General features: G+C 43.4%; 1 protein-coding gene across 3 annotated transcripts in view; it reads left to right on the forward strand.

Moving 5' to 3' along the window:
- COL8A2 (collagen type VIII alpha 2 chain) overlaps positions 1–23,877 on the forward strand; it is a 167,398-nt gene that overhangs the window by 130,567 nt on the left and 12,954 nt on the right. For 2 of the 3 annotated variants that reach the window (XM_077337546.1, XM_077337544.1), the window contains one exon: positions 13,652–13,833. In XM_077337546.1, the coding sequence (XP_077193661.1) occupies positions 13,671–13,833 (163 nt within the window). In that variant the 5' untranslated portion in view covers positions 13,652–13,670. Of the gene's footprint in view, positions 1–1,909; positions 1,974–13,651; positions 13,834–23,877 lie in introns of those variants that run through there. The other variant, XM_077337547.1, reaches the window with a different exon arrangement.

A 23,877-nucleotide genomic window follows, 5' to 3' on the forward strand; every position in this document is an offset into this window, starting at 1 on the left:
GGTTAAAAATGATGGGCACATGTCATTAGTCTTGCTAATGTTATATTACAGCCTACCTTGGCAAGATTCGTCAGAAGCAATGACACAGAATTATCCAAGCGAGGCAGGAAAAAAGCAGAGAAGAAATTATACAAAGGTTTATCCGATCCACCCCCCCCCCCAAAAAAAAAATCACTACCATCTTCAATAAAGCAGCACCACTAACAGGAGTTAGGCCAGTATTGTTATCCCATCTTCTGGTTCTTCATTGTTACAACATATTTGGTGTTATCTTGCTTGCTTTGGAATCTATAGAATCCTAGGTGATTCTAGGATTCTAAAGCAAGCAAGAAAATATCATCAAAAACATAACAGTGAAAAAAACAGAAGCTGGGGTAACAATAACAGCCTAATGGCCTAACTTACAGGCAGAAGGAACCAGTTATCTTTCCAGTTAGTAGGGTAGCATTTTCAGGCCGATTCTGGGTGGGGAAGATGCCCCGATTTACCACTCGTCCAGAGGTAGGGGAAAATCCCGACTCCACATGACATTGATATCTGCCAGGGGCTGGCCTGATCCAAGCACTCAGAGGCTGCTGGACAAGGGAACATGGATACCTCACTCATGCCTTTATTTACACTCATCTAATTTTATACGGTTGCTAGTATCCTACTCATACTCAGGCATTGTCCTTCAGAGGTGAATTGGACATCAGAGAGATAAGCAGAGGAGCCATGCAATCTTCAGTGTTGACATTCATCAAATGCTACTCAATTGATGTCAACTGAGTGATGCTGCTGTGGGAAGGGCAATGTAACAGTTGCTGTTTTATTGACTGGCCTACACCCACCTCCACAGTAAGTCAACTTGCTAATCTCCCACATGGGACTGCACAGAAGACACAACAATGAAGATATGGATGCACTTGCCTATTCATTGAGTATCTTCTGTGCAGGTTCACATCCCTCCCTCCCCCACTGTTGGCCATAGAACATCCCTTGATCTTCATGGCAGCAGGAAAGAGGACTGAAGGAAGAGTTCCTCCCTCCTCTCCTTCACCACATGACTGAGTTAGAAACTCTTCTGACAAAGGGAGGGAGAGCACTCAGCTTTGCTTTCTAGAAGCTAGTAGAAATATTCTCCATGGCAGGCCTGCCATTTGAACCTGCACAGAAGACACTGAATGAAATTCAGTTTTTTTACCATAGACTTTCCAATGATTCATAGATCTATCCCATTCTGGTTATGAATTTTGGTTAAGTACATGAGACCACTTAAAATAGTCTCTTGTGATACTGTGCCTCTCCCAACACTCCCACCAGTTGCCAGGCACTTCCTGGCAAATACATTTCAACTTGATTGGCATCATTTGACCAGTTACCTCCTCCTTCACTGCTGCTTGTTGGGGAGGCAGTGGGTGAGCTGATGTTTGCCACATCTGAACTAAGTGGCCCTGAAGAACCACAGAGTTTGTTCCCAGCCCATTTTAATTTCTCACTGGAAAAACTCAAAAACCAGGAAAGTAATGACCAACAAACAATACTGCATATAAGGGAAGAGAAAGCCTGCTGTTCAGAAGCCAAGCTGGAGCAAATACCCCTGTACAGAAAAGCCCAAAGGAGAATTAAAATGGTTGTGCCAAAGGCTTCAAAGGGAAGGTGATTTTTGAGGGGGAAGATTTAACTGAAGAACACAGAAACTGCACAGGATCCAAGCCACAGTCTCAGATTAACCCTTAACTTGTTCTTCTGACCAGTATCAATATCCAACTTACTTTGGTTCTGCAAATAAAATTAATGCTGTGAAATGTTTGGACAACCTTTGATTGGCCAGTTGGCCAGATCTTAGGAACCAGCCATGCTAGTTGCATTGTATAGTTCATGTGAGTTTGGCCATTATCTCAGCCATTCAGATGGAACAGCTGTGAAGCCAATATGGGTTGAACATGACTGCTGCGACCACACAGAACATGTCTCCGTGTTCAGTCTCTTAGGTAAGAGCTATGAAGACATACCCAGTTTTTCCTCCTCTGTTTTCTTTGTGGTCTGTAATTTCCCACACAGAATCGGCAAAGTGTGCTTTAAAAAGGATTCCAAAAAGGAGCTACTGCCCTTGAAAGCAAACTAAGGCCTTCCCTTCTTTTGCAGATTCTGTGGCTTGCTGTGCCTTCGGAGTCTGCCTTTGTCAATGTGCGCGGCTGAAATGCAATTTATGTCGTCACATCAGAAGCCACTTATTTAGTCCCACGGCCTCAAACTGGGCTACCTCCCTGGGACTCACTTTGTGTCTCCCCATTATTTATTCTATCCTGGGGGGTGCTGCTTTGTGATTCTCACGAAGGCCCAATTTCGGGCTGTTTTTACAGCTCTTAAGGACAAGGGGTCTGTGTTAGAGGCTAGTAAATTCACGTTGGCTGGAAGTCTCCTACTCTCCTAAATCTCCAGTTACAGAATCATTGTCTCGGGGACTGTGGCCTTCCCAGGGAGCCAAGCACTTTGACCCATAGTTGTTTTGCTTCCTCCATTCTCTGCAACTTCCCTTGTTCTTGATGCTTCATATTTCAGAAGATTGTTTTACCATTATTATATGACTGAGAGGCTATTGCATTTTTTGCTTACATTTTATTTTACATCGTCCCCTGGAATGGGGGGGGGGGCATGCTGGGAATTGGGAGGAGGTGCTTGTGATTTCAATGAGATTTAAATTAGCAAGGACCAACTAGCTCCCCTGATGCAGTGAGATGGGAATCTCACTGCATCAGGGGAGCTAGTTGGTCCTTGCTAATTTAAATTCTGGATCCAGCTGGCAAAATGTGAATTTGTTCCTTTGTTTGCTTCACTTTTCTATCTTGCAGAGGTTTAAATTGGCTTTACAAACTGGACTGAAGCAGGTTACCGTGAATTGTATGATTCTGGAATCATAAAGAAAATGAAGAGGAATATGTGAAGGAGGGGGGGGGGCTAACGTCTAATCATGGAAAGGTGCTGAAGAGTCTGCTTAGCTATTCATTCTAGTTGGAAAGTATACGCCTTGATTCCGATGCTTATAATGACAGAACACTCTTAAAGAATGCTGCCAGTGCTCTCTGGTTTGCGTTAAGATGGTTCTCAGGTTCCAGGGCCCCCTTCAGGCTGACCACTAGGCTAAAGAAGGCCTAAGCTAAGAGTGAGATAACCATACACTTATATATACACAAGGCAGATTTCTAGAGCATTTGACCAAGAGAAGCATGTGTGATCATTTTTTTTCCTTGAATGCATTAATTCAAACAGCCACAAAGGAAAGTCAAACTTTCTAGCAATTAATGATGTCATACATGATAAAAAGGGGTATTTCATTTGTTTAATTGTCAGAGCCCCCCATAAACTCTAACATTTTTCAGTCTGTGGTCCCTTTCTAATTTGCCAGGTCCCCCCCAGAGCCATACAGCCGCCATTGAGAATGACTGCGCTAATTGATCCCTGACCGTCTGAATGGCCCAGTATACTTTAAAATCACCAAACTCATAGGCTCAGAATCAGTTGAGTCATTCACATGTAAAAGTTCTGCTGTGAGGTGATGGCAGAATATCACCTCGTAGCATTGGTTTTTTTTTTACAAAAGCTATTGTGATTGCAGAGGAAGCTACAGAAGTTTTTGTTAGGCCTAGGCCCATTCTGCACACATAGGATAATGCACTTGCAATGTGCTTTGGCAGCTGGATTTTCCTGTGCAGAACAGGAAAATCTACTTCGAAAGTGCATTGAAAGTGCATTATCTATTGTGTGCAGACTAGGCCCTAGTCTAGGGCTAGATGTCTTGGGTGTACACTGGAGAGAATCTAAATTTGGCTGTGAATGGGATCAACAGTCTTTTTAAAAATATATTATTAAATGTATATCTGTTGAATTTGAAAGTGTCAGTCAGATGTGATCTGACTACCCACCCTGTTTAGCTGTGTATTCTGCAAAATAGATGTGTATCCTGCAAAAATGTGACCGATTCAAACTGACCGGCAGCCGCTAGTGCCACTAGCAACTAGTTAGGAGAATACTCAAGAATAGAATTGTATCTGTAAGCATTTTTATGACTGGCTTAGATGATTGGCCACTGATTTAACTGTCTACTTAAAGAAACTGTGTGGTCATGCAGCAAGGATGTGGTAGGGTGGGGTGAGGGTAGTAGATCTCAATCCGGCTGTGTGAGAAGTTGAACACCAGTGGTGCTGTACTTCCTGGTTTAAAAGGAATACAGTGAAACATCATTTCAGACAGCCAAAAACAGGCTGATGAAATATCAGACTGATCATTGAAAAACCAGCACCCAGTTTGTCACCTAAAAGCAGCACATGAACCAAACCTATGAGTGTATCAGCATCTACAGTTGTGTCTGTGTATGGATGTGTGCTTGCAGGGTATTTCCTAAGGGACAAGTCATTACTGGTATTTTTAACGAAGTTTGAGTCCAATAGCACCTTTAAGACCCATAAAGATTTATTCAAGGTTTGAGCTTTCAAGTACATGCACTCTCACTCGAAAGCTCACACCTTAAATAAATCTTTGTTGGTCTTAAAGGTGCTATTGCTTTCAAATTTTGTTGTGCTTCTTCAGACCAACATGGCTACCCTACAGGGGGGGGGGGTTAAATCATTTTGCATTCTAGGAATCTGTCATTGGTTGGTTATGGCCAGAAATGGAATTATAAACCTTGCTGGTAGATGCAGCCCCAGCAGAGTTATAACAAGACAGTAAAAGTGCAGAATGTAATTTGAGCAAGGTTCATATTGTTGATTCTCCTTCCCCTCCTCACTTCCTGATCAAAATGAAAGCTCAGGAGGACCCTGGCAACAGAGGATGCTTTGGCCCTTGCAAGCAATGGCTTGCTTTTCACACCCAATTTGAGCTGATTTATTTTAGTCATGGACATGATGGGAGGTTGCCAGGGTTCAAGGCCAGCCCCAAAAGAGCTTGTCTTCTTCATCCCATTCTTTTCATACTGTTTTATAAACTTCAGCGGGGCTGTATGTGGATGTCCCGGAAACGGAGAGCTATGCCAGATTCCCATCTGAAGAGCAGCCAGGATACATTTGCTTTGAAGTCCTTAGTTTGCTGGCATGGGTTTCCATGATGACCTCTTCCTCCTTCTAGATGGAATGACGGAGCCCAGAATGGAAACAGCCTGCCTAGTTTAGGCTTGGTAACCCCAGAGAATGGTAATTAGTTTGTAAGCTATTTGCCTGGAGCCAGAACCTGCTGCAGAGTCCTTGGGATGTGATGCTGAGATGGGTGCCTCACACCTGGCAATATGGACAGAGGTCTGCTTGCCAAATGTTCAGTCTTGGGGCATTCCTTTCTTCTGCACATCCAAAGTCATGTTGCGCAAGCTTGGAATTTGTTATTTGGCACAGAATTTAGCTTCCTGACAATTGAGAGGTAGAGACAGAGGATAGTTTCTCTTGTCAAACTGTAGCTCAGGCTTTCTTGACTTTTTTACCATTGAGAAACCCCTGAAACGTTCTTCAGGCTTTGAGAGACTCCAAAAGTGGCGTGATTGTGCAAAATATGGTTGGGAACCAAAGTTGTGTGAATGCTCCTCTCCTTCCTATTCCCTCCAGGCCCATCATTGGGCAGATCGACATGACCATATATGGTCATATCACCCGATAAAAGTTTAACAAATTTTAAAAATATATGAAAAATGAATTAACTCCATCCATTGAGAAAACCCTTCCAGGACCATCAAGGCAGTTGAGAAAGCCTGCTGTAGCTTCTTGGTCAAATGGGATGTGCGTTTTCTAAACAATACGTCCATAGGCAAAAACTGCAATGAGATCCATCTTTCAAACTACCTTCAACTCTGTGAAAGTTGTTTGCTTGCAGCCTAGTTGTTCACTTTGGATTTGTGTTTTTGAAACTCTTGGCTAAATGCTAAAACAAGAAACTTAAAACCATGTTGGAAGTGCCAGGTGAAATCTCAAAGATGTTTTATTTTGTGTCCTATCAACCGGGCAACAACTGGGTGAGAAAAGCTACACAATCAGCCCCACTTACTTGCTTCCAGTATATATACATCCCACAGTGACTACACCCTGGAGCAATGGCACCCCCCCCCCCCCAAGCATGTGTGAACAGAGTAAACTTGGGTGCAGGAAATGCAGATGTAGGGTAGGTGTATGGTGGGTTGCACCTTGCATGGGTTTACATGCACTACAGCTTTCTCTACAGGTATCACTGCAAGGGCAGGGCAGAAGAGCCCTGCTGGATCAGACAAGTGGTCCGTCTAATCCAACATCCTGTTCCACACTGGAGGGCCAACAAAAAGGGCATGGAACCCAAGATGTTCCCCCTGCTATAACCCCCTAGCAATGCTCTTGGCATTGAGGCTCCCTTTAGTCACCACAGTTAGTACCAATTGATGGACCTCTCCTCCTTGAATGTGTTTAGACCCCTTTAAAGACTTCTAGGCTAAAAAGCATCCCTTATAATCAAGGCAGTCAGGACAGGATAGGGTCCATGGGTCCGGAGAATAAAGGCCTAAGGGCATAGCCTGCTGGGGAAAGAACTGGTGACTTCTGGATCTGTGTGCTTATCTTTCCATCAGAGGCCAACTAATTCTTAGACTTGCTGATGTTCTTTCCAAGCAGACACCCCCACATAAGTCACCTATTGGTTTCCCTCATCGGTTAGGATTACGTCTTCCAGGTTAGGGTTACATCTTCCAGATTTCTAGACATAGGTTGGATTGCAGTATTGCTTAAAAATCTTCTGGATACCCTTGAGATTCTGGTCTTAGGGACTCATGCTTACAACTATTTCTCCGGGCTGCCTGCAACACAATCTGCTGACACAAAGGCGAGGGGGGAGGGGAAGGAGGCAGCCCATCGCTGAATCTGAAGTAAGCGGTTTAAAGGTTCCGTTTATGACACTTGTATGCCACCTCAATCGAGTCTGCTTTTCTGAGCATTACAAGCAAATGCATCTGTTTTGCAGATGGCCAGACATAAAAGTCAGCACGGGTCACGCCCACATCTGCACACCCATCCTGGCCTCCTAGGCCCGATCACAGCATAGGCGTGAGGTCTTCATCCCTACGTTGGTTCGAGCCAGCTTGCTTCTCTGAGGGGCCCTGTCGGAGTTATTGTTTTTTCTGTCTTTTGGGGATTAAGTCAGGAACGCTTGTTTTTATGAAACGCTATTTGACAGAGATTTGTCTAAGGGGAGGAAAAGGTCTATATTAAGAGACCTCAGCTGTAAAAATATGTCTTCTGTTAAATAAGAAGTAAGCTAGGGGGGAAGGTGGAGAAGAAAGGTCTGAGTCAGCATTTTAGTTCCCTCACCTGATATGACCCTAAGTGATTCTGGCTTTCTTTCTTCACTCCCCTTTGTATCTGCCTCCCAGTTCAGTTCGATTGACTCACGAAACATAGTTTGCTTCATCTGAAAGGCAGCTGTAGCGTTTGGGCCAAGAAGACAGACCTACCTGTCAATATTTCACTGCTGAAAATAGGAGAGTTTGTTTTATAGACTTATCCTTAAGACAAAGATCACTGTCTCATTTTCAATGCCTGTTGAAGGCTGCATTCCCCAGCAATAACAATCGTCTCCTGATTTCAAAAGCAAATGTGTTAGTGAACTGAGATGGAAAGGGATCTGATTAATCGTTGGCTTTTTGTTTGTTTGTTTATTTGTTTCCTATCCTAGTAGCTTCTGGTGCACCTTGAGTCTGCATTTTCTTTTGATTCTTTAAATGGCCAGGTTGTACAGTCTTTCACTTTATATTTCCTGCTGTAACTCGACACCATTGAAAACTGTAGGTAAGAATAGGCATTTTGTGTTGGTGATCGTGAAGAATCTGAGTGCATGATTAAAATCTGGTATAACCTAATACTCAAGAGTGTTTTATAGAAAAAAAAACATTTCAGTTCTCTGCAAGGCGCTCAGAACTGCAAACATTCTCTCTCCATATTCATCCACCATTTTGTTTTGTGAAGTAGGTTAGTAACAACCCGGGGCCATGGTACTTTTGGCCTCACTTGGTTTGGAATTCTGCACCCCTGTGCCTAGGGGGACTGTCATGGGGGAAACTGTGAAAAGGAGGGAAAAACCATTGCACTTATCAAACCTCTGTTTCATGGCCAGCTGCAGATTCTTTATTGCTGGGATGGCTCTGTGCAAGGAGGTTTTTTATCCTTCGGCAAGAATCTGGTGGTATCTAAGTGAGTCATGCCTTATGGACATTGGGTGGGGGAGGGAGTTTCATTATTAGTAGAGATTTGGACAAGGAATTTCAGAATCTATCCTGAGACAGATTGGATCAGCGCTCCCCCCTTCCCTTTCTACCCTCCCTTTCTTGTTCAAGTAGCTAAGCATTCAGAGCCTATCCAAGTTGATTGGTTTAATCCACACATATTTCCATTAAACATGTTCCAGTTTTTTTTTTGTGATGTGTTGCATTTTTGACATTGGAATACTCAACCAGAGGTTTTGGTGAAACTAAGAGCCAAGGAAGTGAGGGAAAATGTGTCAACTACAGAATGCAGTGAAGTGAAGGGATGGAATTTAGCTCCTTCAACCCGCATACTCCATTTATGGTATTTAAAAAGTCCCCATTTTACATACGAACATGAATAAATATGCATGTGTCTCCCCACCCTTGGTCTGATCCAGCAGGGCTCTTTTTCTGCCAGAGGCCCCACAGTGCACTATTTCACTGAAAAATTAGCTTTACACTAAACAATCCAGACTTCAAAAATGGGAAACGAAGACATAATGTCTTAATTCTTTCTCGAGTCCCATGAAACCCGAATTAACGCCCGTGCTCCCCCAACTTCCTCCCTTTAGCAAGGAGCCATTTCCTCTCCCGGTGACAGGAGGGTAGTTTGTGCAGAAACCTCTTGGAAGCCCAGAAGGAAGCCGCCAACATAAACCCTTTACCTCAAACGATCGGAACGTCGGCTCTGGCCCCAGCCACCGATTGCATGGGTAACGGCAGGAGCCCAGTTCTCAACTAGAACTAATAAAAGGAGACTTAATATACATCATTTTGGGATAGAAGAGAAATGGTATTGTTGCTAAAGAGCTTCCAGAATCCCGCCAAGCTCACATAGCATTCAAATCACTTCCATGTGGGCGCTGTTCACCACCAGTATCACCCCTCTTCTTTTAAACTCAGTGTCCTCTTTGTTCATGGTATACTTTATTCTCCCCCCCCCCTCCTCTTTTTTTCTGCTGTTTCAGTGAAACTTGCTCAGGAAATTCCAATCAAATCCAGCTGAAGAGTAGCTCCCTTCCATTCTTTCCTGAGCAGGAAAAGGCCGAGGTCTTTAATTTTTATTAACGGCGATTGCGGTTCAATTAGTCCACAGTGCTTTTTTGCCGTTCTGCATCATTAGACCTGTCAGACATTAAACCGGGTTTTTTTCGCTTCATACGGTCCACGTTTGAACCCGGTGCCTTGGAAAATGTTGCAAGAAGGGGGGAAGCTGTGTTTATAGAAGGCTCTTTAATTTTACACACGTGGGCACTCTAGCCAAAATCTGGCATTACCAAGCATCATAAACAGTCAAGGTTCCTCATAAGTACTTGACCAAACAAACTCGGGTTGACGTTTTAAGAAGCACCACGGTAGAGAATTACTAGCACTTGGCGGAGCTCCGAGTGAGGGAATTGTGTCTCTGACATATTAATTTTTCAAGCTGCCAAACGCTACAGGGGTTTTTCACGCCCCCTCTTTAAGCTAGAGGATTTCAAAGGCCGCTCAGTGAGACCCTGGCTTCGGAAGTGGAGACATTTTTCGAGAGCCAAATACCCAGCACACTTGCTTTTTTGTTTTTGGGTTAGAGGAAATCCTGGTCAGTTGAGAGAAGTGACAACAAATCTCACCCGGGCATTTCCTTTCTTCTTTTTTCAGTCAAGGAAGGGCAGGTGGTGGAGGAATCCCCCAGGAAAGGATTTGGAGGAGGGTCTTTTATTTTAGAGGCCTATGTGCTTGGACAGCTTTGCCCTGACTGACCTGATCTATTCATTCCTGAATGGACCTTTTCCCAGGCCAGGAGCCAGATAAGTATTTGAGATGTACTCACACTTCTTAGGCTCATTCCTAATATTCCTAACAAAAGGAAGGTTGTTACCTCTCTTTAATAGTTGTGTGGAAAGGGAGTTTGATGGGTGTAGGGGAAGGGAAATGTTTGCTGATATGACTCCATTGGCAGAAAAATAACACACAAATCCTTCAATTTATACTGGAGAGGGGAGCATGATTATGTTCTTCAGACCCCTGAAGGGCTGACACTAGGAAGAGGACAAAGTCTTGCTCTCTGCTGTTCCGCAGGATAAGACAAAATTGTCTTCTGTCTTCTGATGAAGCCCTATATTGAGACTGCATCTGCACAAGCCAGCCACAGACATTTTATTCCTAGCTAAAAACTTCTGGCAGATGCATGACTTTTCATGCCATGGGCATCACATGCTCTGCAGGCAGACCACCCCTTTCCCATAGTTCCTTTTAGCTACCACATAAGGCAGATGTACCTAGCTATTGTTATGGTTGGGAAAGGTTCTTGGAAAATTCCTTCAGGTCTTTTCTTTGCCTGATTTCTGGTAATGAGTTTTTAGAGACTTTCTCCTACTTGGGAGTGTTTTTCTTCAATGTTTTAAGTGAGATTGTATCATTATACGATGGTGACCAAGGCCTTGTTTAAGAAATACACTTCGTGTTCTATCAAGATGACTACTTCTGATGAGCATTTGTTATGCCTTTTGTGCTTGGGTTAAACCCACATACTGCTAAGCTGGGCCGTGTACTTCTTTGGAAAGCTGGTGAAAGCTCACTTGGACAGAGCTTCCTGCTTAAAAGTGGCACTCTGGAAAAGGGCTGTGTTGGTTTCGGACCCACCCACGTTGGTTCCATCAGGCTCTATTTCATTGATGGTTCCACTCACAACAGCTCCTAAACCGAATCCTATCAGTTCAGTCTGTCCATGTGGGACCTTGATCTAAAACATATGTTGTGTCACAGAAGAGAGCTTCATCAGTTGTTCCAGAAGCAAAGAAATCAAGGTATTCCTCCCCAGGGACAAGCTTTGCAATACAACACCATTCTCATTATGAGCCTCCTAAATGCCACAAAAGGGCAAAACAGAAAAACAGAAAGAACCTTGGGTCCAAGACACAGACCCAATCCAATGCCTACTCTAGATCAAGCCCTCAACAAACACAGACTCCTCCCAGGACCCTGTTTCCACATTTGGAGGGACTGGCTTCATTCTTGGAAATTAGTACAAGGCCTTCACAGATTCCAACTGAATAGCCAGGATCCTCAGCTAAATTCAGACACCCAGTACTTTGGCACCCAGGGGGACCTACCCAAAGATATATGATGTTACCAGCCTATTTAGGGGGATCATCACCAGGTTGGGGATCTGAACTTATCCCAAGGCCATCTCCTGAAACAGCCTACTGAGTCTGCATTTCAACCTTACCAGGAACCTGAGACATATTCTCTCATCTCTCACTGTGAATTGGCTTCAGCTTCAGTGACGTCCCTGATGACATGGTTGGGGATCCCTCACCTGATTCTCCACGTGAGGACTTCAGATTGAATGGGGAACAAATTATTTGAATGGCTTAAGCCATTAAAATAAATGTTACAGCCTTGAATTCTAAACTGAAGGACAAGATTCTCAGTTGTCTACATTTAGATTCGATGTGACCCAGTTTACTATTCCAAACCCTCAACAGTACTGATTCAAGCCTTCATTGGTACAAGTGATGCCAAGGAAAACTGAGGCTTTATATAAGATTTCAACACATCCCCCTCCATCCTTCAGTGACTGAGAACATGCGGGCTTGATAGCACCTAGGGTAACACAGTTCACCCACAGACTGGGAGGGCCATTCTATGGCTTCCAGAGTCATGATTAGAAGGTACTCGTGGGTCCAAAATATGGCATTGCCAACTCTATGATTCTAAGAGGGCAGAGTTTGGGTGAACATTGGGAAGAGCTCTTTTAGAGTAAGAACGCCACAGTTCAATTATACAAGTCCAAAAAAGAAGTCATATTCAGCCCACAGAGAGAAGAACAAAGAAAAGGTCCGATGTAGTGGTTGTACAATAAACAGTCTAAATTTCAAAGTCCACTTCTTTCTTTAGTGTATAAATATTCAATACTTTAGTGAATACTTTAGTTAATAAATTCTCAAACAACAGAAGCCAAACGCCAAAACGAGGTTCTGTATTAAACTCTTGTTTTCTATGTTAGCATTTTCTTCAGTGGCATTCATTAAATAATGAAATGAAAATTATAAAAGTATACACCCATATTGGAAACTTAAATCCTTTATGAGCTACCCCCCCCATTCTGCATACCTCAAAATTGCCATGAAAATTATCTATCTAGTTTCCAGTAATAGAATGTGTCATCTCAAAAATAAGAAACCTACTAATAGAAACACCCTTTTGCACTTTGATTTGTATCACCCAAGACATCTGAAGGTTGATTTACTGTTTATCTGTAAATGTATCTGTTGTTTGAGCATTAATTCATACGATAAAGAAAAAAGCGTACTCTGAAACCTAGACCGATTCTGCACACATTGGATAATGCACTTTTAGTGCACTTTAGAAGCAGAATATCCTGTTCTGCACTGGGAAATCCAGCTGCAAAAGCACTTTGGAAGTGCATTATCCAATGTATGCAGAATAGGCCTTAGACTGTTTATTGTTCAGCCACTACTTTGGACCTTTTCACAGTTCAACTATAAGCAGGAGCTAAGTGAAGAATGCATATTATTCCCATTCTACAGACCCTCCCTTGGTTGCCCTTTCTATGCTCAATCATGATAACTCTGCTCTTGTCAGCAGGGGATTCTGCAGGTGCCATCCTGTAAATGGGCGGTCAGCAACTGCCTGTATATTTTCTTTTTCCATTGTAGATCCCACCTGAGGAGGTCAGAAAAGCTCCCACTGTCCTGGCCTTCTGCAAAACTGAACTGTTCAGGAGGGCTTTACTGTGCAGGCAATAAGGTTGCACTGTACAAAATAGTTTTACAAACCTACTTGAATAAGTTATTGAATCTTGTGGTCTGTACTGCTATATATAAGCAGGATCCTATAATGTAAATTCTGTACTGATTAATGTGTCATGTTAATGCTTATGCTATGCTTCTGTTTCTTTCTGGAGGCTTCAGACTTCTAGTGTCCTGATGCATCCATTATTGAATGTCATGTTTTGTTGATTTTACTGGCTCACTATGTATAATCTACTTTGAGTCCATATGTGAAAAGTGGACTATAAATAACGTGAAATAAATAAATAAGACCAAGCAAAAGTTGGAATGTTCTAGCTTTGGATTTCCTGCTCTGTGGGTTGGACTAGATGACCTATCAAACCCCTTCAAACTCTAGGACTCAGAGTTGAGTTAGCGAAGTAGCAATTTTATTTTTAAATGTGCATTGTGAAAAACTCCATACCTTTCTCGTTTGGTGGCTCAATGGTGGAACGTCTGTTTGGCACGCAGAAGTTCCCAGGTTCAGTTGCTAGCAACTTCACTTAAGAGATGGTAGGTGACATTGGAGACTTCTTCCCTGGGACCGTGGAGAGCTGCTGCCAGCCTGCATAAAGAATACTGTATTAGACATATGAATGTGTTCATTTTCTAACAGCCTTATAATCACACTGTCCTTTGTCTGCAGAGAGACGAGCAAGAAAACCATGATGTTCCCTGAAATGACACCATTGCTCCTGGTGGTGGTGGGCATCTCCACAGCAGCTGGAGGGGGAACAGGAGGGGGCTATGCACAGATCAAATACATGCAGCCTGTGGTGAAAGGACCTCTTGGTCCTCCATTCCGGGAAGGCAAAGGACAGTACATAGGTAAGTAGTGTTCAGATGTATGCATGTGTGGGCAGAAGCTTCTTGTCCCTGAACTCTGAACATGGTCATCTTTGTGTGTTTCCCAGCACTGTCTCAGGAAATGCTAGATTTGGGGGGCAGTTAAGTGAGGGTCTTGAGCCTCTTGTGGCGCAGAGTGGTAAGACAGCAGACATGCAGTCTGAAAGCTCTGCCCATGAGGCTGGGAGTTCAATCCCAGCAGCCAGCTCAAGGTTGACTCAGCCTTCCATCCCTCCGAGGTCGGTAAAATGAGTACCCAGCTTGCTGGTGGGTAAACGGTAATGACTGGGGAAGGCACTGGCAAACCACCCCGTATTGAGTCTGCCATGAAAACGCTAGAGGGCATCACCCCAAGGGTCAGACATGACCCAGTGCTTGCACAGGGGATAGCTTTACCTTTACCTTTACCTAAGTGAGGGTAGAATTTGCGGAGGATATGATGTCACTTCTGTGTGATGCTGTAAGCTACCTAGAAATTTCCAGAACATCACTGGGGGGGGGGCATTCTGCTCCTCAGTTCCTCGAGGTAAGAAATGTGGGATGCAGAGGTAGATAATTCCTTATTCTGCGTGGGTAAATGGGAAACTCTCCCCCTTGTGTGATGCTGTAACGGTTTCTAAGATTGTCTTATAAGTTCAGTTACCCAGATCCCAGAATAACTTAGGCATTACTTCTATAATGGCAGCCATAGTTTTTGAGAAGATGTTTTAGCTCCATTAGTAGTTGCTAGGTGATTGGGAAGCTGGCAAGCTGTTTCTCCCAGCACTGGTTGCCAGGCACCAATAAGCTTGCGCCATTCTATATCATAGTGGTGGTGAAGTGGATGGATGAGGAAAGAAGGGAGTAAGAAGTTGTTGCTAGTGAGCCATGAAAGCTAGGTCTTCATTAGGAGTAGTGGCTAGGCCACAGAATAGCAGTCCCTCTTGTGACAATTGCTAAGTAACAAAGAGGCAATGGCATTCCCTACCACCATCCAGAAGTGGTTTTATCAGTACCATGGTGGAGGGAGGTCTCTCTCTACCCACAGACTTTAGGTGGAAACAGCTTCTTAAACTTTGGAACCCTAGGAATTGTGAAGGTGTTTGGAGATTAGGGATCTCGTACATTCCTAGCCCCTCACCAAACTACAATTCCCTGGAGTTTTCTGCAAGGGAATTATCATATATTACATAAAAACAATTAAATCTGTAGCTTGTGTACGTATCTATTTAGAGACAGATACACTCCTGTATTGCTCAACAGCTACAGCCCAATATACCCAAACTGCAGCCTTTTATTCACTGGTGTTTTCCTTCGTTTTTACCATGCATTCCCATCAGGTATATTTTCACTTTCGTTTCACAGGTGGGTCAGTCTTTCTTTTTTCCTTCTGCATGGATGTTGCTCATTCATTTTCTGTTCTCTATATCTCCAGGGATCCTTTTAAGTGATATTATTGCGGTTTTCTCCCTTTCTATGCTCCAAAAGCAAAGCATAACAATTCCATTGTATTCTGTCTCCTGCCCACTTTTCCCACCTCTGGGAGGCCACCCCTCTACCACTCACATTGTATGGCATGGTTGGTCTCCCCTTATTGGTCAGTTTCATGCGGGGCATGGTTTTTCAAATTGTAAGAAGAGGTTCTCCCTCCTTCAGTGCTTACTTTTCCAATCTTGTCCGTTTCATTAAAAAAAAAATAGAAGAGGGATCAGTCTGTTGATACATTGCTCCCTTGCAAGATTTAGATTTCAGATTTCAAAAAAAAAAATCAGGAAAAGCTTTATATCTTGTTTGTCTTCCCTGACAATCAGTACAATCAATAATTAATTTTGGAGGAGGTTAGGTTGAAGAACAGAAGATCCCTGGTTCGATCCTAGGTTGGACAGTATTTTTTTCCTCACATAATTGGCATGGAGGCAGTGTCATTTTTCTGCCCTGAGTTTCAGAGGGCACTAGGCTGAAGCAGAAATGGTCCCTGTTGTGATCCTGGGTTTGGGCACCAATTTTTTCCCCTCACAGAATGGGCCAAACCTTAAATGTGCCCCCCCCCCACCTTCTGAGTTCTGACGCTAATTTATGCCGATTCGGCTGATTAGTTTTTGCTTTTGAACAGCTTATGTTTTAAAAATAGCTGCACTTAAAGTCTAAGTACAGCAACGTGAATTCAGTAATAATCAGAAGTAAGATGTGTATGCAGAAAGGGCCTGCTGGCACAGACTGCGCCAGACATCAGCAGCTGCCAAGTCTTCTTCGTCACATGGCCGAGACTGAGGTTCGCAAGGGCAGCGAGTGCATCATAACTATGGCATTACCGTCCCACCCACCGTCAGAGGTGAAGCAGTGCTATGCTGTTAGTGGGGTGCGTGATTGGGGAGACCTGGGCTCAGATTTCCAGGTTCCTTTAGGTAAGTCATGATTTCTCAGCCTAGCCTACCTCACATCCTGTTGTGAGGATGAAATGGGATAATTCCACATGATACCACCACAGTGAGATACTGAGGCCTATTCTGCACACAATAGGTAATGCAATTTCAATGCACTTTAGAAGTAGATGTTCCTGTTCCGCACAGGAAAATCCAGCTGCCAAAGCACACGGAAAGTGCATTATCCTAAGTAAGAAAGTGAGTAAGAAAATAATACTTTTCTGCTCGGAATAGAAAGTTGTCAGGTGTAATTTTGTTTCACTTTTCCTAGTGTAGTCAAAGATTGTCTATAACTTGCTGACCTATTCTGAGAGGCTCCTCTTCACTTCTCGGGGGGGGGGGCTGCAAAAGGAACACCCTTTGATATGCAGAACAATTACCACAAGGCAATATAGGAAGCTGATCTGATGTGAGGGCCTGGGCAGCAAAGGGGTGGATATGCTATATGTTTTTATATATATATGTATATATATATATATACATATACACACACGCATTGCAGCCAGAACAGTTCACCTATTGTTTTGCTGAGAGGTGGAACACAGCTCCCAGCAGCCTTTGCAATCCTGCTGGCTCGGAAGGGTTTGCATTGGCGGGGGTGCTGAGGAATACCTCTCTGTTTGAATGCTTGCTTTGATTGGCTGACTGTCATGTTCATGCAGGTGTTGGTTTGGAGAGCAAGAGCTATTGGACAGGAAGTAGGGTGTGCTTTTCAACCAAGGAAAGTTGTACAGTCAGGCAGGCCACCCAGAGAGGAAGGGAAACTGGGGCCCAGGCTGGCACGGCTTTGTTTCCTGATGCAGCCTTAGTTCTTGTTGTTCTTCCTTTCCTCTGGGTACCTACTGGGGATGGCCATGGCTAAAGGGATGCGAGACAAGAAGAAGAAGAATACTTGGTTTTTATACCCTGGTTTTCATGACCTGAATGAGTCTCAAAGTGACTTCCCCTCCTTTCCCCACAACAGACACCTTGTGAAGTAGATGAGGCTGAGGGAGCTCTGACAGCTTGGTGAGAACAGCTCTAACAGGACTGTGACTAGCCAAAGGTCACCCAGCTAGCTGCATATGGAGAAAGGGGAAGTAATTTTTACCAGTTCAGTTTGGCAGGTGACCCTGATTTGGAACTCCTCCCCCTTAGTAATTTGATTTACCTTTCCAATTTATTGACAGAGTGCACCTGCCTCTGTTTTATGCAGTGACAAAGGTAATCTGCAGGCAAGGGGTTCATAAGTAGATTGTATCACCTTGCAGGCTTCATGACCTTTTGGTGCCGGCAAAACAAAGGAAAACTGCAGGGAGAAGTGGAACTTTTCTGAATTTCTTCATGCCTAACTGCAGGAAACAAGGGAGATAGCACTTTTCCACACAGTACTCTTATAGTGACTCTCACATACACTTTTGATAGTCAGAGAGGACTGGTGATGCATGGGAGCTTACAAAAAAGAATAAAGTGAAAATGTAAAGATGAATGAAATTTGCCAAGTAGAGAAATCCCATTCTCCTCACCTGATTAATCGAACTATTGCCATTGAAGAAGAAGAAAAAAAAGAAGAAAAAGAAGAAGAGTTGGTTCTTATATGCTGCTTTTCCCTACCCGACAGAGGCTGAAAGAGGCTTACAGTCGCCTTCCCATTCCTCTCCCATAACAGACACCCTGTGACTTGGGTGAGGCTGAGAGAGCCCTGATATCGCTGCTCGGTCAGAACAGTTTTATCAGCGCCATGGCAAGCCCAAGGTCACCCAGCTGGCTGCATGTGGGGGAGTGCAGAATCGAACCCGGCGTGCCAGATTAGAAGTCCGCACTCCTAACCACTACACCAAACTGGCTCTCAAGGAATTCTATTAAGGAATTAATAGAGCAACAACCGCCGTTGGACAAGAGGGAGAGAATGCACATCCCCTGCCTGCATGAAAAGATGACTTATCCAACTGGACCCCTGTGATCCCGATTCCCATGTGTTTCCAAACCATCTCTGCACAGTGTTGCCAGCTTCTGGATCCTACACCATTCACATAAGTTACCTTCAGGATCTGCTCATGAGCATTCCCTTTACAGCCACTATCTGAACTATGCTGGTTGCAGCAGCTAATAGAATTTACCAGGCCAATACATCTAAAAATGCAGCAAGCAAGCAGTTATCAGGGGACTTAGCTACAGGGACGTGTTTCCACAGCCCTGCCCTGAAAAGATCTGACCCGAATGTTCATTTATTGCTTTGCCACCGTTCAGCATTTTGGTTCATACCATCAGGGTCTTCAATGGGCCACTTGTTGTCTTTGGCTCTGAGCAGCCTACAATTCTGTGTTTCCACTCAGAACCTGAATTAGTTCACCCTAATTGCAATGAGGACAATCATTGACCTGCACTAGGCTAATACTCTTTAAATTGAAGTTGTGGTGGGTTACACGATGGAAAGATTCTTCCTACAGAAGAAAAAAAAATCTATCCATCTGAAATACAGGCTAGAACTGTAATATTCTAGAACAGTGGTCCCCAACCTTTTTATCACCAGGGACCGGTCAATGCTTGACAATTTTACTGAGGCCTGGGGGGAGGGTAGTCTTTTGCTGAAGGACATCGTCGCTGCCGCTGCCTGAGCCCCTGCTCCGCTTGCTTTCCCACCGGCGCCCCTGACTTCCCACCGCCCACTGGGGGGCGCTGCCAGCAGCAGCTGCACAGTGCCATGCCGAGGGGAGCCCCAGCCATGGCGGCCGCTGGAAAGCATCAAAGGTGAGCCTGCAGCAGAGTGGCAGGGCAGCCCCCAAGGCAGCAGCCGGGGAGGAGAATGAGGAGGAGCTGCGGCTTGGTGCTGACTGGTCCACGGACTGGTCCCGGTCTCTGGACCGGGAGTTGGGAACCACTGCTCTAGAAGCAGAGGAAAGTTTCTGTATGGAAGAGTGTTCAAACCCTATGACAAGCAGAACAGACATGGGAGACTATGAGAATCCAGCAGTATCCTTGAAAGCCACCTGGTTCTGGAGGGGGATTGCTGTGTGTGATTCTGCAAAACAGTGTGCGCTTTAGTGCAAAAAACCAACCAGCCAGCCAAGCCAGTGTCACAGGAGCCTCAGCTAAAGGGAAATCAGCAGTTCAGTGTATTGGAGAAAGCAAAAATGTTCCTCAGATTCTTTTGCAGTGCATAAAAGCACAAAAAGTGAGTTTTCAGGTGTGGCTAAAGATGTCGTCCTGAGAGGGTGGCAGGGCATCTGCTCTGCTATCTCTGAAGCCTGACAGGGGTCAATTGTGCAAGCAATTGGCAGAAAAGAGGAGGGGTACGCAAACCCCACCTCACCTTTCTACCCAGGAAGTTCTTGGGGCCGTCTCCAATCCTTTAGGGAGTATATCTCCCTGGATTATAGGCTGTCAGCGTTCCAGGTCCAGAGGACGACTGCCATTTTCTACCTCGGACTTTCTTTTCTTTCTTTAATCTTAAAGTATCTGCTTCAACCCTACATGATGATTTACCACAAATGAACGCTTTGAACTGAGGGGAGGACATCGGCTGAGTTCCAAAACATCATTTACTGCAAGTATCTCTGGTTTTTTTTTTTCTTCGTCTTTCTTCCTGCATCAAAGCCCTTTGTTTCCCCCCTCCTCCTACTCTGCTCTGCCTGAAGCCACCTCGTTATGAGGCAGGCTAATTCTCCTAACTAAGCAGAAGAAGGACTCAAATCAACTCGAATTAATTGGCAAAAGCTCTTATTGTAATTGTTTTGGTTTTCGAAGATAAGAAGATAAGAGCTGTGAATGGGAAAATCTCACGAGAACTCTGTGCCTTAACTGACTTCAATACGTCACATGCCTGTGCCGGAACATTAGAGGATAAAACAGAGGACCTCTACTGGCCACTTGTAAAATTGTTTGAGGCCGGTTTTTTTTAAAGTCAAAATCATGTCTATGTTAAAAAGATTGGCTCATCTAATAGAGATACAAACCCAAGATTACAAAGTATTCTTAGATGGATTGATCAAAAATATCTCCAAGGAGATTCAAGATGGCAAGGAAGAAGTCTTCAATAGGAATGATGGATTAATAACAGTGACTGATGACAGCTTTAAACAAGGTGGAAAACCAACAGCAGAAGAGAAATCTGAAATTCATATCTTCAAGGAGATCCAAGATGCCAAGGAAGACGTCTTTAACAGGAATAATGGATCAATAACAGTGGCTGATGACAGCTCTAAACAAGGTGGAAAACCAACAGTAGAAGAGAAATCTGAAATTCTGGAGACGGAAAATGGGATGCCGGAGTTCTGCAGCCCAGATAAGGACACTCTTTTTAAAAAGACATACAGCCATCTCAAAGCAACAGTGTACAAAAATCAATCAAAAGAAATATGGATCTGCAGTGAAAGTAACCGATTTAAAGGATCTCTCTGGGGAAAAAATTGTATTGATACTGGAGTCCAGGAGGTGCAACGGCCTCAAGATTTATCGATGCATACTCTGCGGGAAAGAGTACAACTGCACTTTCTACGCCAAAGGCCTATGGGACAGAATATAATTTTACGGGAACGACAAGATGTAGCAAGCCTCGAGATGAGACCCCCTTAAGAAAACCGAAAGCTCATATTGTTTTATGATTAATGTTATACTGTATTCTATATTTCCATTTTTATGAAAAAGGGGAAGCAGTGTCTCTTTCTCTCTTGTTTTTTTTTTGTCTCTTTTCTTTTGTAGGCATATAGGTAATATAATCATTAGTGCTGAAAATGTAAAATGGGGTTCTCCCCCCTTATTTTTTCTTTCTTCTATTAGTGTATTGTCCTAGGACTAAAGCCTACACTGACTTGTAGAAAATGTTTAATGTTAAGCTTTCAACTTAAATCTGAAAATATATCTGTTAGGATGGTTCTTAGAATGGGTCAAGCATAAATTGTTTTGTAGATGTATCAGAACCAAGGATAAGGAGAAGCTATAGAAGACTGAAAGCTTATATTGTTTTATGTTTAATGTTAAGCATTTAATCTAAACCTGGAAATCTTATTATTCTCTGTATTAACAACATATACTGTATTCTACATTGCTACTTTTATGAAAAAGGGGAAGCAGTGCCTTTTTTCTCTCTTGTTTCTTTTTCTTAGTAGGCATATAGGTAATATAATCGTTAGCGTTGGAAATATAAAATGGGGCTTTCCCCCCTTATTATTTTTTTTATTATTGGTGTATTGTTATAGGGCCAAAGCCCATATTGATCTGTAGAAAATGCAAAGCTCTCAACTTATACCTGTCAGGATGGCTCTTAGAATGGGTGAAGTATAAATGGTTTGTAGATGTATCTGTATTAAGGATAAGGAGAAATTATGAAATCCTTTTGTAATTTTTTTTCTTTGTACATCTTTAAGGCAAAGCCCTACTTTCCTCTCCCTTCATCAGGGTATTGATACAGGGCCAAAACTCATACTGTGCTATAAGAAATGTTTAATGTTAAGCATCTAACTCAAACCTAGAAATATCTGCTAGGATAGCTCTTAGATTGTATCAAGCAGTTAATGTGAGGTCTACGATCTCTCAAGTAAGTTGACTAATAATAACTTTTCTTTTGTATATCTAAACAGGCCTTTTTTTTTTTTTTTAAATGTAGTGGAAATGTGGACGGCTCTTAGACTCATGGCTCTTAGAGTTTTGGGCAAAAGTTTATATCATTGTGGCGTCAATGTGGGGTCGTATATTCTCAAATGATGATTATATTTCTATCTTTATAAAAATAAAAAAAAATCATTATTAAAAAAAAAAAAAAAAGTGAGTTTTCTTTTTTTTTCCCTCCGAGCGCTCAGAGTCTAGGGCAGAAGATGGGTCCCTTGCATGATTTACTGTTTAAAATAATGGCTAATCAGGTGTTTAAATCTGTACAGATGGTAGGGAAAAGGGACTTTAAAAAAAAGAAGCTGCATGTAGCATGAAAGGGAGTTAAAGTCTTTCTTCCAGCCTTTTCCAGCTGTTGCAAAGTTCTTATCTGAACTCCAGCCAAAGAGAACAAAACGAGGCACGAACTCCAGCACAGCCTGACTGGAAAGGGAACAGTTTGGCTGATGATGGGCTGAGATTCAAGTATCTCTCTGTGCTGGTGTTTATTTCTTCCAATGTGTTCTTGTCGCCACCCCACAGCCTGGATGTGCAAAAACAGAAGAATGGCAGCAGCTTGCCTCAGCTGATCAGGCAAAATTTTCAACAAGAGGCTTTGCCACTTCCTTCCTTTTGCCTTTTCATATGCATGTACCCACCCACTCACCCTTTGCATCAAGAGAAATTATTGTGATCGGAAATACACCATTTCTTGGAGCACTCAGAGGCAATGAGGAAACTGTTACCTGGATTTCTACTGGGCTTAGGCCTATTATGGCTGGGTGTTTTGTCTCACTTTCACCATGCATGTCCGTTTGTTTTTTTTGTTGTTGTTGTTCTGCATTGATTTTCCTCCCTTAAGTGCTCCTTTCACTTTCTGGTCACTGTTTCCCTGTGTTTTCTGAGAGTGGCTTTGTGGCAGTTTTCTCTTTGCTTCACTTGCAAGCCAAAGGTAATTCAAAAACATTCAGATTCTTGCAGTCCCCGCAAACCATTTTCCCACCTCTTGGAGAGCATCCCTCCCATTCTGCACCTTCCACCATCCTTCCCCCTTCATCAGTGTACAAGTTCTTCTATTGCTTATGGTTTCAATCTTTTTAATTCTTGGGGGGGGGGTTTACAGGCAAGTTGAGTCTAGTGATACGAATTTATCACTAATCTTAAATCACTGGCGAAAAATAATAATTGGCAGGGAAAGCTTTAAAAGTTTAGCTAGAGGTCGTGTCTGTGCATGCACAATTTAAAGTTTTTAAAGATGCATGCCCTCAGGAGGAGAGGTCAAACAGGTGGTCAGAAAGGCAGCAGTGGGTGTGCCATGAAGGAAGGGAATGGAGCAAGCAGCTGGCCTCAAGCCTCCTCCTGCTCAGCTAGCAAACCCATCTGACCACAGCGACTCTGGAATGCTCCCCTGCTTCCCGGCCACCAGCGCCAAGCAGGAGTCCGGCCCAAGGCTGGCAGCTACGAAGTCACCAGAGTCCTGCCACAGGGCTAGCAAGGGGGATAGGCTCGAGGAATTGGTCACCAGCTGGGCAGAGGGGGGCATTGTGTGTACAATACTACACCCAGCTGCTCACTTGCTCCTTTCCTTCATGGTGTGCCCACCACTGCCTCACTGGCAACCTGTCTGGCATCTCCTGAGAGCATGCATCTTTTAAAACCTATAACCGTGCATGTACACACTACATCTAGACAATTTTTAAAGCTTCCCAGACAATTATTTTTTCTCCAGTGATCCAAGGCTAGCAATAAACTTACATCATTAGAATCATCCCACTTGCAAAAAAGAAAAAGAAAAAACCCTAAACTGTTTAGGGCAATTCTACTCCCAAGGGATGAAGAGAGAGAGAAGTTAAAGCCTTTAAAAAATGTGAGAACTAGAGAAATAGGATGGGTACAACCAAAGATTGACATGAATGCTGCACTGACAGCAACTGGGAAAAACAAATTAACAGGAGTAGATGGGATATCAGTAGAGCTATTCCAAGCCACAGAAACAGAATCTTACCAAAATCTTAACAAGAATACGCCAACAAATATGGAAAACACATCAGTGGTCCAC

This window comes from Paroedura picta, chromosome 5 (genome assembly GCF_049243985.1).
Source record: "Paroedura picta isolate Pp20150507F chromosome 5, Ppicta_v3.0, whole genome shotgun sequence".
Taxonomy (NCBI): domain Eukaryota; kingdom Metazoa; phylum Chordata; class Lepidosauria; order Squamata; family Gekkonidae; genus Paroedura; species Paroedura picta.